We start from the raw sequence: 23602 nt of genomic DNA on the forward strand, positions 1-23602 counted from the left end.
GTCTCATTCTGACGGCACCCATTCACTGCAGAGGATGCATTGGTGAGCAAGTGATGTAATGCTAAATTTCTCCAGATCTGTTTAGATGAAGAAAGTAACTCATCTACATTCTAAGGGTGAGTACATTTTGAACGTTTTATTAATTTTTGGGTAAACCGTTCCTTTAGGGTTTTTATCTATTTTTGTAATATAGATTTAAGAAGATTAGCAGTTGAAAATCTTCCACTAATGTATATTGATTGAATGCTGAGCATTTAATGGTCTTTGTATTGCTGTGTCTGTGGACCGTCCCTTCATGCTAAGTGAGAGTGATGTAGTCAGTGATGCAGTTACATCAGCAATGAGTGTCATTAGACGGTCAAAATGCTGATCACACTCCCTTTAGCAAAACACATTACATTGGGTCTCTGAAGCCATAGTGGTTTTAGACTGCATATAAATGCAGCGCATATGTATTACAGTGCCCATATTAACAGGCAACAGCATTCACATTGCATGAAAATAACTTCTAATTTATACACTAATGTTTAAAAGATTGGGGTTGGTAAGATTTTTTTAAATGTTTTTGAAATAGGTCTCTTAAGCTCACCAAAGCTGCATTTATTTGATCAAAAAAATTTAAATAATATTGCAATTTAAAATAGCTGTTTTAAATTTAAATATATTTTAAAATGTAATTTATTCCTGTAAATGCAATCCTGAATTTTCAGCATCATTACTCCAGTCTTTGGTGTCAAATGATCTTTCAGATATAATCATAAAATGCTGATTAATAATATTATTAATCAATAAATATTTGTATTATCAATGCTGAAAACAGTTGTGCTGCTTAATAGTTATATTTAATGGATTCTGGGTTGTATCTTCTTTAACCTTACTTAGTTTTTTGCTTGGTTTTTTAAGTATGAGGAATGTCACCCAACCCATGTTGGCATCTGTCTAATTTGATGAATCTGTACCAAATTGTAGTGGACTTGGACCGACCCCATGACCTTTGACGTCAGCATCTACTGTTGTCCATCTGTTTGTGCTCTTGACTTCAGACCCACAGCAGCAGCTGGCATTGTTCTGGTGACCCAGCTGGGAAAAAGGTGCTGTTGGAGTATAGAGGTGAATTTGAACATGACTGGTCGTTTTCAACAAGAGTCGTGGTGTTCTGGAGCATGTCCCCTCAAGCAGCAGCAGTCATGGCTAGATCAAATAGATGTTTACTCAGTGTTTCCTATTAAGAATGGAAAGACTGGCAGCCAGACATGCACTCACATTTGGCTTTGGGGTCTAAGTGAACTGTTTCTGTGCACTGGATGTATTTCAGAAAGGAAAACAGGGAGTATGCGCATCAGCAAAGTACATTAACATTGACTTTGTCCCTCCACCTAATGTGATATTTTAGTAATGTCCAGGTCACCTACCCATGCTGAAACTCTCTAGAGAACAAAACAGAAAATGTGCTTGGTCACTGCATTAGAGTGCTGGATGTTTCATTCATAATTTACAGTCGGGTCTTAAGAGATGATTAGTAAGATATTGTCACGACACATTCTGGAGAAGGGAACGAGGAGGCGAGGAACTTCTTTCAAACTTAGGCTTTTATTAACAAAACTCAGGAATCGCTGGAGATGCAAATGCACATGGAGGGCGCTCTGGAAGCACAGACACTTGGGGGCGCTCGGGAAGCACGGACACTTGGGGGCGCTCGGCAAGCGCATATAGAGCCCTGCATTTCGGCCCGGGCCCGATGGGCCCCGACTTTTTTACGCCTCTAGGGCCGGTCTTCGGGCCAATTTCCACGTCATAGTTCAGACGCGGGCCGGGCATCAGGCCTGTTTTGGGTTTCTCCTTATTTTATATTGTAGACATCTATTGATTAGCGATGAAAAAAATCACTGCGCTGGTGGAGACAACACGAGACCGTGCCGCGTCTGAGAGCAGCTCGATGGTGTTTTGTGTCTCGCAGCAGCAGCAGCGAGTGCAAGTGACTTCAGCGCAGCTGAATAGTTCTGCGTTCAAATGCATGCAATAGGCTAAAGCTTGCTGAAAAACCCCAGCAAACATAACCATGAATGTGTCTGCGGGAAATATTAAGGAGATATTTTAATTATTTACTAATAAACTAATGTTTTCTGAGTCTGTGTCGCAAGGATGAAGCTGCTGATCCTGACTCGCCGTCTCCTCATTAGACGCGCCTTTAGAGAGAAATGCATCTTTATTGATTATGATTAAAATTATAATAAAAGAGTTTTTGTTTTCAATTTTTTTTATTTCGTTAAGTGATAATTTAAAACTTTCTATAGATATATTTATCATGTCTGTGAGGCATGTATTCGCTCAGCTTCAGTTCATTTTTGTGAAGTGCTCCTGTTCAAGACGAGACGGCAGAAAGCGCATCATGTTTGTTTTCTTTGTTTTATAAAATAACTACCTTTTGTTGGTATTGTGAGTGCACACAAATACAATTATACCATTTACAGGTCCGAATGATGTATTACTCTTACCTTTATCAAAAAAAAAAAAAAAAAAAAAGACGGCGTAGGCTATTTTAATTTGTTTCCACTGAAAACAATGCAAGTGTTTGCGCTGGTGTCTCCATGTCCTGCAGAGCGCGCTGCGCACATTATTATTATAGCGCAGGTTTAACGTTTAAACATTGTTATATACTTGAACTGTTTTAGTATATCTATAGATTTTATTTTAGGCAAGTCGTGATGATATGAGAAGGCTAAATTGATCAAACATAGGCTATGATCAGCTCATGCAGCTGGCCGCTTGGTCCCTACTCTAAAAAAAACGAAAACTTATAGGCTATTTAATGAACAAAAATGCTACAAACGTTTTTCTAAATGAACTTAATAAAAAACAAAACGAAATATAATAATTTTGCCATTACACACGAAACTGAACTATTTTAATAGCCGAAACAGTAGTATAAACTGTTTTAGGAGAAGGGGGAAAAAAAGATGGGCTCCAGTCGGACTCGGGCCGGTAATTCTGATAAGCTGTCGGACGTGGGCCGGGCTAGGGCCTGAGCGTCTCGGGCCAGGGCCGGGCTAGGGCCTAAATTTGAGGCCCGTGTAGGGCTCTAAGTGCAGACACTTGGGGAGCGCTCGGGAAGCGCAGACACTTGGGGGTGCTCGGGCAGCGCTGAGCTGGACGGGACCAGCGGAGACACTTGGAGCAGGCACTGGTTTGGAGAGGGCATCATCTGGAGGGCTTGCCACATTCTCTGCCGGAGGGCTGGGGTTGGTTGCGGGCGGCGGCGTGAACTTCCCCGCGGACGGCAGGCTTGGGAGAGCTGCAGATAATCGGCCAGGCCAATAATCGGTCAGCCCCTACAACAAACGACATGTTTATTGTGGTATCATTGATATGATATAAATAATAAATAATATGTATTTACGTCATTGGTTCCATTCTCACAGATTGACTCTCCTTTATCTTTCATTGAAACCTTCACATCCTCATATATGTATTTTTTGTGGCATCTTCCAGCTATAGATCTTCATGTGTTCAATCAATTTGGAGTTTAATGGCCCTCAGAGGTGTAATGTAAGGAAAGATTTTAATGGACCCTCGTTTGAGACTGTCTGCAAGGAGCTTCATTTCTAGACCAGAGTTTGTCTGCCTGACTAATTTTAACCTCTGATTCCAAGTAGCCCCTTTCTCATTTGTCTTTGGCTGAAAGAAATGCTTTTAAAATGTGATCATGTTCCTGCTTGAAGCCTTACACATTTCTGTACGCCTCGTCCCCCCTCTTTTACCCCTCTCCTCTCTACGTTTTTTTTTTACCTACAGCCTTCTGTCTTCAGGTCTGTTATTGAGGTTTTCTTTCCTGTAGTCTTTCACCTTAGTCTCTGGAGACCAGGCTCTTTTCAGTATATTTTCTCAAAGGGTACTGCACTGACCCTCTTCCCTCAGTGTGTTTGTGAGTGTGTGTGTGTGTGTGTGTGTGTGTTTGTATACATCTGTGTCTGAGGGCTAGTCTTCTGATTTAGTGGAAAACTACCATATCTTGGTCTTCAGCTAAAAAGTGTGTTGCTCTACCCAGCTAACTGTGTTATTTTGAGGAAACCAAATTTCTGAAATAGTATACATTTTGAGACATGCTTATGTATGATATTTATTTATTATTTATTTCAATAAATATGGAAAATATTTTAACACTGCAGTCATATTTAAAACAAAACTTTTGTCTAGAAAATTTAAGTCATTTGGTGCAACCAGAATGCTGAAAATGGTATAAACGTTTTTCAAAACCATATTAAACCTACATAAATACAAAGAGTGCATTTCTATGAAGCTGGAACATTCCTTCTAAACTATATTTTTCCTTTAAACTATGTTTACCTTTTTTTATTGTAGTGCCACTCGTTTACCCAAATATGCAAAATAAATATCATTAGCTATGTACAAAAGCAATAGTCAATGCAATGCATACAAATATGTTGAAATGTCTGTTTGCTTCTGCATTTGAGGGCCAGTCTTCCTATTTTTAGGGCAAAACTTCACCATATCTGATTAGTCTACTACCTTGTGTGCTGACCATTTGCCTGGCTAACTGTGTGTGTGTGTGTGTGTGTGTTTTGCAGGAAACAAGAGCTGCTGACCATCTCCAGTGTGCCTCTGGGAGAATGTCCACCCTCACCTCCCCGCACTGCACCACCCACCATGAAAGTGAGTGTTCTGGCCATGCATTAACACACATAAACACACACAAACACTGCTCTAATAGCTTCTGTTAGCCGAAATCTGCTGCATTCGTCTCCCAGACATACCTTTACACTGAATTAACCTGTATTAGTGGTGATAGCATGAGAACATGAGAATGCCCTTTGTAGCATGCCATATAAAATGACCTTCCTTTCACTACCAAAATGTCAACATGCTCTTACATAATGCCTCCAATTGATTTAGACATGCACATTAACCTGCGGTACTGTCTGTGAAGGTGCATGCGGTGTGTTTGAGGTAAAGCTCTTCATTCAAGGTTACCTTTAAATGTAATTCTAATTCATTTGGACTGAGAAATCCATTTTCTTCCGAGCATTAAGGTCCCATTGAGTTCACATGGTATCGGTATCTCTTTTTATCTGCAACAGCCTCGAGAGGGGCTGGAAAGATTTTCTGTCTTGTTTAAAAGTGGTACACTGAGTTCAGAGATGGATTGTGTGGCGTGAGCGAAAGCACAGTCGGTGTCACCTTCAAATGAGAAGCACTTGCCGAAAAATCAGAGGAGGATGGAGAGATTGGTGTTTATGCAGGAAGGGAGGGTGAGGGGCCGAGGCGTCAGGTGTGATATTAAGATGAGAAGACATGAAGTCGAACCCAGAGGTCATGATCCTGTTAGCCAGCGCTTTAGTTATGAATATCGTTTCTCATAAGGACTGATTAAATGGCACACAGCACTTGTGGAAAAGTCATACTCTCCATCATGCTTTTGCTTAGTTAGTACCTGTTGTTGGAGGATTTGAGGATTTATGAATAGCTTAAATAGGATTTGCCTTTCTCGTGAGCAGCTGTTGTAAATTCTGTCATCATTTGTTTGCTCTTATGTTTTTCCAAAACCTATGACTTACTTTTTTCTGTGAAACATAAAAGAAGATATTTTGAAGAATGCCTAATTTTTTGTTCATACTATGCAAGTTAGATTCAAGATTCAAGAGTTTTATTTGTCACATACACAATTATACAGGGTATAACCAGCAGTGAAATGTAGGTCAGGTCCGCTCCAAGGACAGTGCAATTATAAAGAATACAAATATTAAGAAGAAGTACAAACATAAAATAAAATAAAAGATAAGATAAAATAAGATAAGATAAGATAAAAAAATATAAATATAAATGTGCAGGTCAGTATGTTGTTGACAAATAGTAATGCGAGGAATGTGCAAAAAATAATGTGCAAAAAGTTGTACAGGTATTTGAATAGCAGCAATATGAGGTAGAGAAAATTTATGAATAGCTTATTGATATATGATATTTACATAGAGAAAAATTATGAATAACTTATTGATATGGTGATATTACATGGAGTCAAGTGATATTATGACACAGAGTTAGAGTTTAGGAGCCTGATGGCCTGGGGGAAGAAGCTCCTCCTAAGTCTCTCAGTTTTTGCCTTCAGGCTACGAAAGCGCTTACCAGATGGAAGCAAAGTGAATAGTCGGTTACCAGGGTGATTAGAGTCCTTGAAGATTTTAACAGCTCTATATTTGCAGCGTTTGAGGTAGATGTCCTGCAGAGAGGGGAGAGCAGACCCTGAGATGCGCTCAGCTAAGCGCACAACTCTCTGTAGTGCTTTGCAGTCCTGATTGGAGCTGTTTCCATACCACACTGAGATGCACTGAGTCAATACACTTTCTATGGTCCCTGAATAGAAAGTTTTCAGGATTGCTGGTGAGACCCTGAATTTCCTCAGCTGTCGCAGATGGTACAGTCTTTGCCTGGCTTTCTTAACCTGTGTTTGGATGTGTGTAGTCCAAGTCAGGTTCTCGGAGATGTTTACACCGAGGTACTTGAAGCGACTTACCCTCTCCACAGGGGTCCCACTGATCCTGAGAGGAGAGTAGGGCTGCTGCTGTCTCTTCCTAAAGTCCATGATCAGCTCTTTAGTTTTCCCCACATTCAGAGAGAGACAGTTGTCCTGGCACCATGATGTGAGTCTCTCTACCTCATCCAAGTATGCGGTCTCATCGTTGTTGGAGATGAGGCCCAGAACCACAGTGTCATCAGCGAATTTGACAATAGATGTGGAGCTGTGAGAGGACACGCAGTCATGCGTGTAGAGAGAGTAGAGCAGGGGACTCAGGACACAGCCCTGTGGGGCTCCTATGTTCAGAGTGATGGAGTTTGAGGTGAACTGGCCAACTTTCACCACTTGAGGTCTGCCGGTGAGGAAGTCTTGAATCCAGTCACAGAGTGAGGAGTTTAGGCCGAGATCCATGAGTTTAGAAGCTAGCTTGATGGGGACTATAGTGTTGAAAGCTGAGCTATAGTCAATGAATAGCAGCCTTACATAATTCCCATTGTTGCTGTCCAAGTGTGTGAGGGAAGAGTGGAGAACGTGAGAAATGGCATCGTCCATGGATCTATTTGGGCGATAGGCAAACTGAAGAGGGTCCAGAGTATCAGGGATGGAGGAGCAGATGTGGCTCTTTACAAGTCTCTCAAAAACCTTCATGACTATAGATGTGAGGGCAACTGGGCGATAGTCATTCAGGCAAGAGGGTTTATTGTTCTTTGGCACAGGGATAATAATGGATTTTTTGAATGAAGTGGGAACCACGGAGGTAGCAAGGGACTCATTAAAAATGGAAGTGAACAAACCAGCGAGCTGATCGGCGCAGGACCTCAGAACACGGGTTCCATGGGTTCCATTGTTGTTGTTTTTTTGTGTGTTGTTGTATTTATACAGGTTTGAAATTCAGTAAAGTATTTGTTTCAGTAAAGTATTTTTTTAAGAACTAAATACTTTTATTTCACAATGACACATTACAAAGTTCAAAAGCAACAGTAAAGACATTTATAGAGTTACAAAATAAAGTATTACAAATAACTGCTGTTCTTTTCAACTTTGTATTCATAAAATAATAAAAAAAAAAATGAATAATGGTTTCCACAAATATAGTAAGTAAGTTTTTAACAATGAAAATAATAATAAATATTTTTTATACCAAATCAGAATATTAGAATGATTTCTGAAGGATCATGTGACACTGGAGGAATGCTGCTGAAAATTCAGTTTTGCCATCACAGAAATAAATAACATTTTAAAATATATTAAAATATATAATAGTAATTTTAAATTGAAATAATATTTCACAATATTGTTGTTTTTATTGTGCATTTTTGATTAAACAAAAAGCAGATTTGGTGGGCATAAGAGGCTTCTATTAAAAACAAAAAATAAATAAATAGCACCAAACATTTGAACAATAGTGTATATTATAAATAACATTGTATTTTGACTAGTTAGCACCGCATATACTTAAAAAAGTGTAAATCTAATATTAGTTTGTATTGCACCAATCCTAAAATAAACTTGTCATTGAAAAACTCACATAACAAGTTTCCAGTTCCCAACTTTGTCCTTAAAGTCACTTTACACATTGCAAAGAACATAACACAATGTACTGTACCTCTTTTCAGGTTTAACTATTCCTGTGGGGACGTTTGGCCCAAACCTGCCAAAACCTGACACACAAACACGCACTCACCCACTCAAAACACTCCCACGATGTGCAAAGACTCCATTAACACCTGTGTTTGAGTGTAAACATTTAGTAAGGACATATTAATGTGTATGTGTACTTGTCCTTTAAGATATATAATGATGTGTTGTTCACACAGTTGGTGGCCACTCCCAATGTAAACCCAGTGACTAAAAAAGAAAAGAGGAAAGGGTGGAAAGCAAGTGTGTGGACTTGATAAGCTCTCGTGAACTGTGGTTCAAACAGCTGTTGGTCATACACAAAGTAGAACTACAAAAGGCAGAGGGAATGGGAGAACTTAATAACTCATAAGTACAGACACACTGGTAAGACCAGTTTTAGGGTGTGGAGCTAGAGCACACTGCCAAGTGGACTTGGTCGTCCTCTTCCTGTTTTGTAAAGTGTTTATATAGAGGAGCACAGCTAATCAGAGGAGAGAGGTATGAGCGCCTGCATGGGGGGAAACGCAATGTGAGAGGTATTCCACTCGCTGTGTGTTTATTGTGGGATGGGGGTATTGATGACATAATTATATATCTTGTTAGCGTGTATTTGACACAGCATTGACCTCCTGCACCGCTGCAGTTCATTCATTCATTCTAGTGCGTCTTGAGTCTTTATGTAATATCTGTTTATCAGCCAGTTCTGGACAGAGTCCCAGATGCACACTTTATTACCCCACTGCCTTTATATCAGTGTCTATTTCTACCTATAACTGCTTGCATATTCAAATAAACAATACTTTCAAGTGTTTTTATTAAAGAAATGGCAGCATTTTACAGTAATGTTCAATTTGATAACATTTGCTAATGCATTTATTATAATGAACTAACAATGAACAACTTTTTTTTAGTTAAGCTCAATCTTCAGCATTTGTGCATAATGTTGACTACCACAAAAATTATTTCAATACGTCCCTCAAAATAAATGTTACAGTGAGGTATTTACTGTACAATGAAAGTAAACGAGGCCAATATGTGGATGATTTAAAAGCAGATTTATAAAAGCACTTACATGAATTCTTCTGTCAGCATGTGTGTATTATTTGAGCTGTAATGTTTTTCTTCTCATTTCAGCTGTCATTTTAGTGTTTTAGGCATGCATTGTCATGCATCAGAGTTGTAAAAATGAAAATAACTTCACTCAAAAAAAAAAAAAAAAAATACACACTAAATTCATATTAATACACATGACTTGTGGCTATTGAAAAAGTATGTTAATATTTACAGATTGGCCACATTCACTTCCATTTTATTTTTTATTTATTTATTTTTGAATATAGTATTGTTTATTGTTCATTTATTTTATGGTGTAATGGGGACTTATGTAACTATAAATGATCAAATGTATATGTAAATGTAACATACTGTATGTAGAATGAACTTGATATTTATTGTAATATTTAATATTTTCACTCTGAAATTTCACAAATAATTACCAAGAAACAGCAATTTTTCATGGTGCACACAGCAGGGAGGAACAAGGACACGCAGACGAGGATGTAACTCAAATAATAGTCTTTACTTCACATCAAGGCAGGGCAAAACAAGGCAGGGCAAGGCAAGGCTTACAAACAGGAACCACCGGGGGTAACGAGTAGACCAGACCAATTCTAACTGAACAGACAGGACTAATATACAAGGGATAATCAGACAATTAGACAAACACGGCTGGACAAGAATTAACTAATGATTACATATAACAAGGACAGGAAACAAAGCAAATATGGACACAAGAGGCAGGAACACATGACACACACGACTGACACAATTAACAGATTGAATTAAATGTGAAATTTGAAGTAGAAAGATTGAAATAGTATTTTCTTGTAAGACATACTGTAATAATATTTAATTTTTATTTACAACTGAGATATATATAAGTGCTGTCAGACGATTAATCGTGATTAATCGTATCCAAAATAAAACTTTTTATTTACATAATACATGTGTGTGTATTGTGTATATTTATTATGTATATATAAATGCACACACATGCATGTATATATTTATGAAAATATGTTATATTTACATATTAAATATATTTAGCCTATATTTAATATAAATTATATGAATATAAATATATACATGTAAATATTTTCAAAATATATACTGTATGTGTGTGTATTTATATATGCATAATAAATATACACAGTACACAAAAACGTTTTATTTTGGATGCAATTATAATATTCAGACGGAGTATGTTATACAGAATATATATATATATATATATATATGTATATATATGTATATGTATTGTTTCTTCATTATAATATGGATGAAACTTCAAAGATCCAGAGTTAAGCGATAATCTTGTCTGAGACAACAGGTTGTGTTGAGAGATAAGCTCTGTCACTTCATAACCTTGCTATGACACTACGACATAATTTAAGACCTATGTTAATTTTTTTATCATGTAGCTCTTATGTTTTATATTTGATTTGATGCGTTCACGCAAACTGCTTCAGGCATTGGACTGCTGACTCATGAGTGTTTGATTGTGGGACAAAAACAAAAAACAAAAAAAAAAGTCAATATTCAATATATATGCAAAAAATGTCAAAAGGTCTTTGCATTGCAAAACTTTCAAAGCCTTTCCAAAAATGCACACTTTTTCCTTCTTTGGCCACGTGTTCCTCTTTAGCATTTAAGGAGTTACCCTCATGTGTCCTATTGATGTTGTGGTCTCAGTTCCTCAAGGTTATTTGGCCAACTATGTCTCAGCTGGGCTTTACTCTGTTGACTTTGTGAAGTGAGTTGCCCTTGGATCCATGGCAGGTTAAACATTAACTGATCTGCATTTGTTCTGTCCCACTTGCATCTGTTACACTCCGTCCAATCACAGGAATATTCTTTAACCCAGGGGATCTATTTTGAACAAATATCAGATGTTTTTCTGTTCTACTTCCTCTTAACTAGCAGGGGTGCTCTGTCAAGGTAAGAGACTTTGGGCTCAGCAGAAATATTGTGCAAAGAATATTTGAGAGCTGTTTTTATTATAAGCCCCTCAGGTCTAGACTACAAATTGTGCTTTAAACCTCTATTGTATTTCTTAAATAACTAATAATTAATCCCTAATGGTTGCACAGCCCATAAACTAAATGCAGCTGCATGTTTGATTTAGAGCGAGGAAGTATTATTATGGTTTGTAAGTCTGCATGGAAAAAGCCATTTGAAGTTATTTACAATGACTGGAGCATATCTTGACCTATATCACATTCCATATTTTTGCAACAAATGTGCAGTGGATTGCAGAGAAGTCTGTATAGTTGTTGACTTGATTTTCGATACGATCAGACTTTGCTGTGTGAGGCTGTGGGAGCTGGGTGTGTAGGCTTGAGAGTCCAATATACATGGGAACTTCTTTAGTATGGTTTAAAAAGCATCCCAGGATGCACCTCATGTTGATTAAGGGAATGTCTAGCGTGAGCAGAGAATCTATAGACAAAGGGTTGGGACCAAAAGGAAATATAAGACTGAAATGTAAGATTTGTTTTGTTTTCTCATCATACTGAAGTCATTTATTATATTTTAATATTCTTAGGCTCGGTTTCACAGACAGGGCTTTAGGATTAGGCCATTGTTCAATTAGGACATTACTGGTATGCATCTAAAGACAAAACAAAGGCACTGATATGTTTTAAGATCAGTCAGTGCAAGTTTCTTTCAGTTGAAACAGCTCAGACTTACATTTTAGTCTAGGACTAGGCTTAAGCCTTGTTTGTGAAACCGGGGGCTAAAGTTTAAAATGAAAGTTTAGCATTTTAAAAGTAGTTTTAAAGTGTATTTTAGTCATTTTAAAGTGATTTAGTTATTTATTTAGCTTTTCTAATAACTGTAAAAAAAAAAATTCTTAGCTTGTACTGTATATTTTGGGTTTCAGTTAGGTTCCATATCGATTATAGGTTTAAATTAAATTAAATTAAATTTTATTATTAGTATTTTTAGTATTTTTAAAGTAATTTAATAAAAAAATGAAAGTTAGTTTGTACTGTATACTTTGGGTTTTGATAAGGGATACTCAGTAAATTGGTTCCATATCAGTTATTTATTTATTTATTTTATTTTGTGTTTATTTTATTTTATTTTTCTTACATGCATGCTCATTTTACTCATTTTTACTTGTAGATTATGTTGTTAGTGCTCACTTAATGTTGATCTTTAAAACTAATAATTTAATAACACTGTTAAATGTAATATTCTAAATCTCAGAATAAATATTCAGATTTTCATATGTTTTGATGCTCGTTTTCATCTGTAGCATTTAAAACAATGCAATGATTTTGGGATTTAGTGTTTTGTTTTTTAATTATTTAGAAAAAGTGTATCGAATTTTAATCTGCCATTTATGTGTTATGAAACGAATTATTGGATTCTTGGTATTGGTCAGACTTTTCACAAGCTTTTTTATTATTTTACAATATAGAAAATAATATAATATAATTTATTTATAATAATATAATTTTTGGTACGTTTTTTGTTGTCAAAATGTATTAACCTCTGTTTCTTTCTTGATTATAAAATTTACTGTCAGGTAATAATAATAAAACAAATTGTTTGGTGTAGATATCACCACAAAACCATAAATCTCAATCTTCTTTTCTTTTCCAGTCGGCGGAGTTCTTCGACATGCTGGAAAGGATGCAGGTAAGAGTGCAAAAATATTACCAAGTATGGTGACCCATACTCGGAATTTGTGCTCTGCATTTAACCCATCCAAAGTGCACACACAGCAGTGAACACACACGGAGCAGTAGGCAGCCATTTATGCTGTGGCACCGGGGAGCAGTTGGAGGTTCGGTGCCTTGCTCAAGTACACCTAAGTCATGATATTGAGGCTGGAGAGCACGCTGTACGTTCACTCCCCCCACCTACAATTCCTGCCAGACCTGAGACTTGAACTCACAACCTTTGGATTATGAGTCTGACACTCTAACCATTAGGCCACGACTTCCAATAACTGTGTGCTTAAGCTGCAGAGCATTTTACTGTATAATAATATAAAAATCACAGCACGTTTTTTTTTGCCCTTGAGTGCTGGCTAAGTGTTCGCTCTCCAGTGGAACAGCCCTCAATTAATCTGAATGAATAATTACACATTCCAGCTCATTTCAAACTGATTGATTTAGTCAGCACTTTTCTCTGTGGTGGGTCTTTGGTGGGGGTTTTGTAGGAGCTTCACAGGGGCAAGACACTGGGAACAGGACATTCTGACCTTTTATATAACATCAGCATGATGGTGTTGTTGTCATTGTGTGTGTGTGTGTGTGTGTTTGTGAGAGTGTGTAGATGATGGGCAGCAGGTAGCTTAAGATCAGCTGATCAATACTATGTTGAGACTGGAGCATTGGTGGTATTAAAGCCCTTGGTCTTCTTGTCCAGACCTCAGTATGAGTGACAGATCAATGCAAGGGTTTGTCTGGAGGGCTGATGTCTCTCTCCAATGGATCACATGTACTTGTGGTGTTTTTGATCAAAGATGAAGGTGTGCCTTAGTCAGCTCCCTAGTTCTGTAGCATTTACAGTGCCCAGGGAATTGGGCATTTCCTATTTTCTTTATCAGTTTATAACAGCATGCCTAATGCCTAATTTAGTTTATAATTTCATGCCTAATGTTTATGAAAGGGAAACAATCCCACAAACTTAAAAGAAAACAAGAACAAACTCTGATAAAACATATTTTTAATTTTACATACAATGTGACCCTGGACAACAAAACCATTCATAAGGGTAATTTATACATCATTTTTGTTAATACTGTCATGTAGGACATTCTCTGTACTTAACAGCTAAAATAAAGAGATTGACTTACATACAGTGTTATACAGCAATATTGTTGATAAATATCAGCTACATTTAATATCTGACATTGTATTCATGTTATAGATAATTGTCACTGGTGTCACAATGTTCAGATGTAGAAGTTAACAACAAGCATTACAAATAAAATAAAAATAACTTGATATTAGCCAGCAATCATAAAATAAAATTAAAAAAGGATAAAAATGTTCTGGAGGCTTTATTGACTGTAAACAGAGCTGCTTTATTTGTGGAGCTCATTTGAATAATAACGTTTAATGTTCAGTTTGTCATTTATTCTTCCTCTTTTAACCCTCTTCTGCTTTCCTGGACATGGCAGATTCCCAAATCTGAGGAGACTAAGAAATACAAGGTTTGGCTGGTATTGTGAATGTGTGTATGTGTATATTGTGTCTGTAAGTGCATGTTTGTGAGTGGAGTCTTTTCTTCTCTATTAATATTCTGATAAAAATCAGCCACAGTCTTGAGTTCTACAGCATCAATCAACATCAAGTACTTTTTATATTTGATGACGTAAAGGTCAGTGACGATGGCCTTCAGATTCTGCCAGAGAGACCAAAAACAGACTAAAAACCTTTATATCCAATATATAGTCATTTGAATGCAAGCAGAGAATAATCAAGATGCCTTTTCTGCTGCTGTTGCCATTATTATTTTTTATCATTCATATTCTGATGTAGATATTATTCCTCTATCCTGCTCTTGGGATTTTTCATTGCAATAAACAGACTGTGATATATGTGGTTGACTTTTCGATGTTATCCTATGATTTATTTTTCTTTCCTACAGGATGACTACATCCCTTACCCCCGGATTGATCATGTGAGTCCAAGAACACGCACACACGCACACACACACACACACACACAAACAAACAAATACTTCAAAACACACAGCAGTTTAAATTAAACATTAAAAATCAAGCCTAGTTCTGTGTACTCTATAGTATTTTTGTTATATATTAGCAATTTAGCACAAGAGGGTTTTCAATATGTTCAAGTGTTTTAAGGCTGAATGGAACAGACTCTCTTACAGAGTCTGTTCCAGAGTCTCTTACATGGCTCTTTGAAATACTTGATTCTGATTGGTTAATCACTGCATGCAGATGTTTGTGTAATGATCGCTAAACTGTTATCCCTGTCAACAAATCTCATACACTGTGCTATTTATTTTTCCATAGTTTTATAGGTAGCCATTAGCTTTCATTAATAACTTCAGCATTGCTATTGTTAAAAGGTAATAGTTATAAATGTAATAAAAGTTTGATTAAAATTTTTTTCATATGGACATTTCATTTGTAATGGTACAATAGATTTGTATTTTAAATAAATGGCATTCTTTTGAACTTTCTATTCATCAAAGCATCCTGAAAAATATACATCAAGATGAATGCAGAGATACATCCAGAAAAATATTAAACAGAACAATGGTTTTCAACATTGATTATAATAAGAAGCACCAAATCAGCATATTAGAATGATTTCTAAAGTATCATTTGACATTGAAACCTGAAGCAGTAATGGCTGCTGAAAATTCAGCTTTGCCATCACAGGAATAAATTACATCTTAAAATATATTATAATATGGAGCTTCAAACATGGCCATTGTCACTCCCTTGCATACAGCCTTTCTAACACAAATCATGTCTTACAAAAGTTAAATTAGTATATTGTTTACTAAACATAGTAAACAGGATGATTTTCACATCATTTTGTAGCAAAAACTCTAGTCTACAACATCCAGTTCTCAAAAGTCTTGTGAACAAATGTTCTGTGAGTTTTATGGCCTTATTTCAGTGACTTAAAAATTGGTACTTTTTTACTAACCATGGATAAACGTTTTTTTTTTCTTAAAAACACAAATAATGCTTCTTACATATTATATTCATGCTTCTTACAAATGATTGTAGCCCAGTTTTTGCTGATTACAGTGTAAGCAGACTTTAGCCATTAATATGTTTTTAAGATATTGAAAAAACACATCAGGGAATGTCAAAACTTCTCCAGGGCCCCAAAACCCCCTCAGACCCCACAGGGTTAAATGCAGCCTTGGTGAGCATTTAAATTTTTATTTTTTTTTAAATCTTACCAACCCCCAAATTTTTGAAAAGTAATGTGTATAAGTGTGTACAATAGTTAGATTATAGTTGCTGATCTGTGGGGCCTGTTAACAATAAAAATTATTATTAAGTGTAACTGAAATATATAATTGAAACCAATTATGACTTTGCTGACCATTTATGTTTTTTTTGGCTTTGTTGTCTAGGTCCTGGAGAAGGGTGGTCCCTACCCTCAAGTGATCTTACCTCAGTTTGGTGGATATTGGATTGAGGATCCCGAGGCTCCAGTCGGGACGCCCACGTCCTCAGACAGTAGCTTCTGTGAGGAGGAGGAAGAGGATGGTCTGAGTCCCGGTGGAGGAGGAGGAGGAGGAGGAGGAGGAGGCTACAGGCTGGAGTGTAACAGCATCTCACGGGCTTATCGCAAACACTTTCTGGGCAAGGTGAGAATTCTTTTGTTAATGCTAACAGTATATTTAATTTCTATGCTGTATGTTTACAGGGCCAAAAGTATCCATATTTGAAGAAATACCCATGTATGCCCAGAGGTAATATCTCATGTGCCCGAAGCTTATTCACTCACAGTTCTTCATAACACTTCGATATGTGTGATGGCGCCTCTTTGAACAAACATTTTGTATGCCAGATTTTGGTATCAGTTGTGTGTCACAGAGAGCTTGAATGGAACGACAGAGAGCCACACGAGTGATAAAAATGCAAACTCAGTCTACTGGAAAATGAACCTCTCCATATCAAAATATTTGAGGGACTTGTGAAATTACGTCTGTAGAAACACCTTTCTCTTTCTCAGGAGCATATGAACTATTACTGCACAGGCAGTAGTATGGGACATCTCATCATGTCTCTGAAGTATGAGGAGGCAGAGGGACAGGAGTCACTCCACATCATGCTCAGGTGCCATGTCCAGCACATATTGAAACTCTGGTATAGTCATTGCTAGGTAGGTCTGTAGTGTCATAGGAAATAGCTGAGCAATTATTTTTTATATCACTTTCTAGGTCAAAAACAAAGACCCTTCATGAGCGAATCCCACTTGAAGGCCTCCTCCAGCTACCCAGCATACCACAGATAGCCAAGGTGTGTATTGGCAAGACACACAGCACCAGACTAAAGTCATTGCTACTAAATAACACAAATGGAAATGATGCAGTGACAAAACAAATCAAAACTGTCTACTGGCTTAATAACAATTTTTTAATGAAAGGATCATAAGAAACGTGTGCGAAAGTGTCAGTGACTTTAGAGACATTTTCTGTGACCTTCTGATGAATCTTGTTTCATGTAATGTCTAATAATCTATAACAAGTATAAGTTAGCTTTACACATCCAAGCAAATACTTAATTTATAGAAAATAGGAAGTGCTATATACACTACTGTTTAAATGTTTGAAGTTCCCTTCCAGGAACTTCGAGCTGCGTCCGAAAACGCTATGGGAACGCCTTCAGCGTGAAAAAAAAAGAAGAAGGTACACACATCCAAGAGTATCTCGATCAGGTGCAAGATCAAAAAGTGATCAGAAAAAGTAGAAAAAAGATCTTCGCCTTCAGCGTGACCACGCTCTGAATATCACCTGTAATCAGTCAAAATAGAAGGGCGAGGCGTCACGGGCGGGGTGACGTCACGACCAGGAAGTATATAAGCACGTGCGGCGGAGCCGGCGTCAGCTTTCTGTCATTCAGCAAGCGCTCTGTATGTTGTCAGTCCGATTTTTGTCTTGTGAGTCTTATTTAGTGTTGTCTGTCCTAAAAGATGCCTAAATCCAAGGCCAAGATGATGGGCGATACCAGATCGCGTTTCAGGTTGTGTTAGTCCCTGCCCTCGCTACATCACGAGTGGGGACACACACAATCTGTGCGTGGTCTGCCTGGGTGCGGAGCATGTGGCGTCGGCTCTCGAGGGAGCCAATTGCCCACACTGTGAGCAGCTCTCGCGGCACACACTCCGCACCCGGAGGGCTCTCTTCGAGGAGGGAGCCTTTGTGAGCACCCCACGCGGTGCTGGTCCCACTTTTGCCGAGGCAGAGCGGCGGCTGCACTCGTGGGGCTCGCAGGCTGATCTAGCTGGCGAGAGTGAGACGGGCATGTCCCTATCTCCTCCCGTATCCGCCAGATCTGGTGTCCCGTCTCTCGGGGAAGCGGTTCCTTCCCCCCGAGATGAGGACTCAACGCTTCGTCTCTCTTCCTCTGAGGAGGTTGATGTGATGAGCGTTGACGAGGTTTCGCCGCCTCTCTCGCCCCAGTATGAGGAGCTGTTAGAGGTGGTTACTCGGGCTGTGGCCAAGCTTGACATCAGTTGGCCCCCCGAGGAAACATCTGTGCCGCATTATAGTCTCCTTGATGAGCGTTTTCTACGCTCGCGGCCGCCACCTCTACGCAGGAGCCTTCCGTTTTTCCCCAATCTCCACACCGAGGTGTCGAGATCGTGGGTTAAACCCTATTCGTCCCGCCCATTCGTTCCCGCTTCAGACTACTACGGTAATGTGCGGGAATTGGATGTGCACGGGTTCAGGACGATGCCCCGGATCGAGCAGACGCTCTCGAGCTATCTGTCTCCCTCCGCGGCATCGTCTTTGAAGGCTCCTACTCTGCCCACTAAGCCTCTGCGCACTACGTCATCTTTAGTGGGCAGGGGGTATGCGGCAGCAGGTCAGGCCGGTGCGTGTCTGCACTGCGTGCCTGCAGTGTTGCAGGCGTACCAGGCCGAACTGCTGAAAGAGTTAGATGAAGGCGGGGATATCAGAGCTGATGATATCTCCGAGCTCAGGAGGACCGCTGATCTTGCCCTCCGTGCCACCAAGGAGACGGCCCGTGCCATCGGCCGCTCCATGGCAGCTATGGTGGCAGCGGAGAGGCATTTATGGCTGACCCTGTCCGATATTAAGGAGAAGGACAGAGTCTGCCTTCTGGACGCCCCGCTTCAGCCTTCTGGCCTGTTCGGCGACGCTGTGAGCTCTGTCGTTGACAGGTTTCAGGAGGCTCGTAAGCAAACGGAGGCGTTCCAGCGGTTCCTCCCCCGCCGCTCTCTAACTCTGGAGGCTGCTGGGCAGGAGCAGCCTCCTCCGCATGCCAGCTCCTCACACAGGGCAGCGCAGAAGCAGAGCGTCGCCTCTCGTGCTCCCCCGCGGCGGAGCCGAAAGTGGCGGCGCTCTGCGCCGGGGACCTCACGGCCAAAGGCAGATCTGAGGGCTGTCTTGTCGGCCAAGAGGTCCTCGGCAAAGAAGTCCTGATGGGCGACCCCTACTGGGGCGGAGCGGCTTACACCGCGGTACTCGGTGACCGTCTCCCCTCGGTGCCCTCCGGGGACCTGTCTGCCAACCCTGCCGTTGGGTCCCAGCAAGTATCTTCCTCAGGTTTCTCCGCCTGTGAATACAGCGGGCCAGAGAGACTCGCCTCAGCCGCCAGATCGCGCGACACCAGAGGTCAGTCTCGAAAGACTGATTCCCTTAGTAGATCATTTGGCAGCCTGGCAGCGACTGCCGAATGTGTCTCTTTGGGTCCTGCAGACGGTAGAGAATGGCTATTGCATCCACTTTGATGGGCCACCTCCGCCATTCAACGGGGTTGTTGTGACTGCGGTCCGCCCCGAGCAGGCTCTGGTTTTGGAACAGGAAGTCAATACTTTGCTGAGGAAGGAGGCCATCGAGTTGGTTCCTCCTCACAAAGTCCACACCGGCTTCTACAGCCGGTACTTCATTGTTCCAAAGAAGGATGGGGGGCTGAGGCCCATACTGGATTTGCGTCTTCTGAACCGCTCAGTCAGAAAGCTGAAGTTCAAGATGATCACTGTCAGGCAGATCGTGTCTCAAATCAGGTCCGAGGACTGGTTTGTCACGATAGACCTCAACGATGCCTATTTCCATGTACCCATCCTTCCCCCTCACAGGGAGTTCCTGAGGTTCGCTTTCGGGGGTAAAGCGTACCAGTATCAGGTTATTCTACAACAATGACAAACCATGGTTCACTGCCAAACTCAGACAGCTCCGTCAGGCCAAAGAAGATGCTCACAGAAAGGGGGATAAAGTCTTGTACAAACAGGCCAAATACACACTGGAAAAGGAGATCAGAGTGGCAAAGAGGAATTATTCTGACAAGCTCAGGAACAAATTCTCTTCCAGCGATCCGGCTTCAGTGTGGCTTGGATTAAAGGACATCACCAGCTACAAAACACCACCCCCCAGCACTCTGGAGAATCAACACCTGGCAGACGACTTAAACGAGTTCTTTTGTCGTTTTGAACGATCACCCCACACCCGCCCAGAACACCCCTCCACACAACCATTCACACCTCCAGCAACCCCTCTCTCCCCCACACCTACAATTCAAATCAGCGAAGACGATGTGTGCCAGGTCTTCAGGAAAAACAAAAGAAGGAAAGCACCTGGTCCAGATGGTGTGTCACCAGCCTGCCTAAAAATCTGTGCTGAGCAGCTGGCCCCCATCTTCACACAGATCTTCAATAGATCACTGGAGCTGTGTGAAGTCCCCTCATGCTTCAAACGCTCCACCATCATCCCCGTCCCAAAGAAACACAAAATTACTGGACTAAATGACTACAGACCTGTGGCACTAACGTCTGTAGCCATGAAATCATTCGAAAGACTGGTTCTGGCTCATCTGAAGGACATCACTGGACCCTCACTGGACCCCCTGCAGTTTGCCTACAGAGCAAACAGGTCTGTGGATGATGCAGTCAACATGGGACTGCACTTCATCCTGCAGCATCTGGACAGACCAGGGACTTATGTGAGGATCCTGTTTGTGGACTTCAGCTCTGCTTTTAACACCATTATCCCGGAAACCCTTCAAAATAAACTAACTCAGCTCTCCGTCCCCACCTCCGTCTGCCAGTGGATCAACAGCTTCCTGACAGACAGACAGCAGTTAGTAAAGCTTGGCAAATTCTCATCCAGCACTCGAACCATCAGCACTGGAGCTCCTCAGGGCTGCGTACTCTCCCCACTGCTCTTCTCCCTCTACACCAACGACTGCACATCTAAAGACCCCTCTGTCAAGCTCCTGAAGTTTGCAGACGACACCACACTGATCGGCCTCATCCAGGACGGTGACGAGTCTGCTTACAGACAGGAGGTTAAGGAGCTGGCTGTCTGGTGCAGTCTCAACAACCTGGAGCTTAACATGCTCAAAACTGTGGAGATGATCGTGGACTTCAGGAGAAACCCCCCTGCTCTCCCCCCACTTACCATCATGAACAGCACCGTGACTGCAGTGGAGTCATTCAGATTCTTGGGCACCACCATCTCTCAGGACCTAAAGTGGGATATTCACATTGACTCCATTGTCAGGAAGGCCCAGCAGAGGCTGTACTTTCTTCGCCAGCTGAGGAAGTTCAACCTGCCACAGGACTTACTGAAACAGTTCTACTCTGCCATCATTGAATCCATCCTCTGCACCTCAATAACTGTCTGGTTCAGCTCAGCTACCAAATCTGACCTCAGAAGACTACGGAGGGTAGTCCGGACTGCTGAGCGAATCATTGGTACAACCCTCCCCACTCTCCAAGAACTGTACTTATCCAGAGTGAGCAAAAGGGCTGGTAAAATCACTCTGGACCCCTCACATCCAGCACACAACCTCTTTGAACTGTTACCATCTGGTCGACGCTACAGAGCTCTGAGCACCAGAACGACCAGACACAGGAACAGTTTCTTCCCTCAGTCAATACATCTCATGAACACTCAATAAATAAACGTAGAACACACAACTAATACATTATCCATTCACCACACTCACTTATTTTATTTTCTCATTTCTAATTTGCACATACTTCACCTGTACATACATAGTCGCCTATATTATATATTATATATTGTGTATTTTTTATTTTTTTTGCTGCTTTGTACATTGGTTATTGGCTATTTCCTGTTATTTTGTTTCATTACCTGTGTCCTGTCCTGTTACTGTCTTTCTGTTGCACTGTGGAGCTTCTGTCACTACAACAAATTCCTTGTATGTGTAAACATACTTGGCCAATAAAGCTCATTCTGATTCTGATTCTGATTCTGATTCCCTTTGGCCTAGCACTCTCACCCTGCACTTTCACCAAGTGTGTGGATGCGGCTCTGGTCCTGTTGTGACTGCAGGGCATCCGCATACTCAATTATATCGACGATTGGTTGACCCTCGCTCAATCAGAGCGGTTGGCGATTCGGCATCGACATGTCGTTCTCGCCCACATGAAAGATTTGGGGTTAAGACTAAACGCCAAGAAAAGTGGGCTTTCTCCAGCTCAGAGAACCACTTATCTAGGCGTGGTGTGGGATTCGACCACGATGCAGGCTCGTTTGACCCCTGGTCGGATCGAGTCGATCCTCACGGCAGTCATGAGAGTGCGAGAGGGCCAGCCATCCACTGTCAAGCAGTTTCAGAGGCTGCTTGGGCTCATGGCAGCTGCGTCCAACGTGGTTTCGTTCGTATATAGCGCTTTTTACAATGCAAATTGTGTCAAAGCAACTGCACAATATCAAAAAAGGAAAATAATGTGTCAATAAGTTTAAATAGTGTCTTTGCAATCAGGTCGATGATATCGCTGGAAATGAAGCGTCCCCAACTAAGCAAGCCAGAGGCGACAGCGGCAAGGAACCAAAACTCCATCGGTGACAGAATGGAGAAAAAACCTTGGGAGAAACCAGGCTCAGTCGGGGGGCCAATTCTCCTCTGGCCAAACAAACCAGCAGTTCAATTCCAAACTGCAGCAAGTCAGATTGTAAGGGCTCAGCTGGTTCCAGTGGTCTTTCCCGATGGCTGTCTAAGTGGCGGGGTCCTCAATGGGGATCTGTCTCTGGCGCTCATCCAGGTGTCTGGCCTCCGCCTACGATCAGGGCCACATACGCCATCTCCCGGCGCTGATCCTCCATCTCAGGTGTTCGGTCATCTCAGATCATGTAATGGTTGGATCCAGACTGAAGTTCTGTAATTCCTGTAACTCCGGCAGAAACGGAGAGACAAGCAGAGACATGATTAGCGTAGCTGCTGTTCCATCTAAGCAAAAATGAATTGTTCAACCCAAGCTAAAGAATAATAATAATGTACATACGTTCTTGTCTCAGGGCCCGGTGCTGGGAGCTCCTTGTCGCCGCGTGTCGCTTGCGACAGACGCTTCCCTCACCGGTTGGGGTGCGGTCATGAGTGGCCACCCTGCCCGCGGTCTGTGGAGTGGTCGCCACCTGACGTGGCATATCAACTGGCTAGAGATCCTAGCTGTGTTCCGTGCACTGAAGCACTTTCTCCCAGACCTGAGAGGTCACCACGTGCTGGTCCACACCGACAGCACGGCAGTGGTCTCTTACATCAACCACCAAGGTGTCTGCGGTCGCGGCCCTTGTACAAGCTGGCACACCAGATCCTTGTGTGGTCCCAGGGCAAGCTCCTATCACTGAGAGCTCTGCACATTCCTGGGTATCTCAATGTGGGAGCAGACGTCCTGTTGAGACAGGGGCCGAGGCCCGGGGAATGGATGCTTCACCCCGAGGTGG

At 41.1% G+C, this 23602-nt stretch overlaps 1 protein-coding gene across 2 annotated transcripts in view; it reads left to right on the top strand.

Annotated features, from left to right (window-relative positions):
• The window catches only part of LOC306851441 (rap1 GTPase-activating protein 2-like), a 53616-nt gene that overhangs the window by 12171 nt on the left and 17843 nt on the right, over positions 1-23602 (top strand). For both annotated transcript variants that reach the window (XM_079387671.1, XM_079387672.1), the window contains exons 2-7: positions 4587-4671; positions 12821-12856; positions 14819-14851; positions 16295-16531; positions 16900-17003; positions 17108-17186. In XM_079387671.1, the coding sequence (XP_079243797.1) occupies positions 4587-4671; positions 12821-12856; positions 14819-14851; positions 16295-16531; positions 16900-17003; positions 17108-17186 (574 nt within the window). The remainder of the gene's footprint in view (positions 1-4586; positions 4672-12820; positions 12857-14818; positions 14852-16294; positions 16532-16899; positions 17004-17107; positions 17187-23602) is intronic.

Source organism: Barbus barbus (assembly GCF_936440315.1).
Source record: "Barbus barbus genome assembly, chromosome: 31".
Classification (NCBI taxonomy): domain Eukaryota; kingdom Metazoa; phylum Chordata; class Actinopteri; order Cypriniformes; family Cyprinidae; genus Barbus; species Barbus barbus.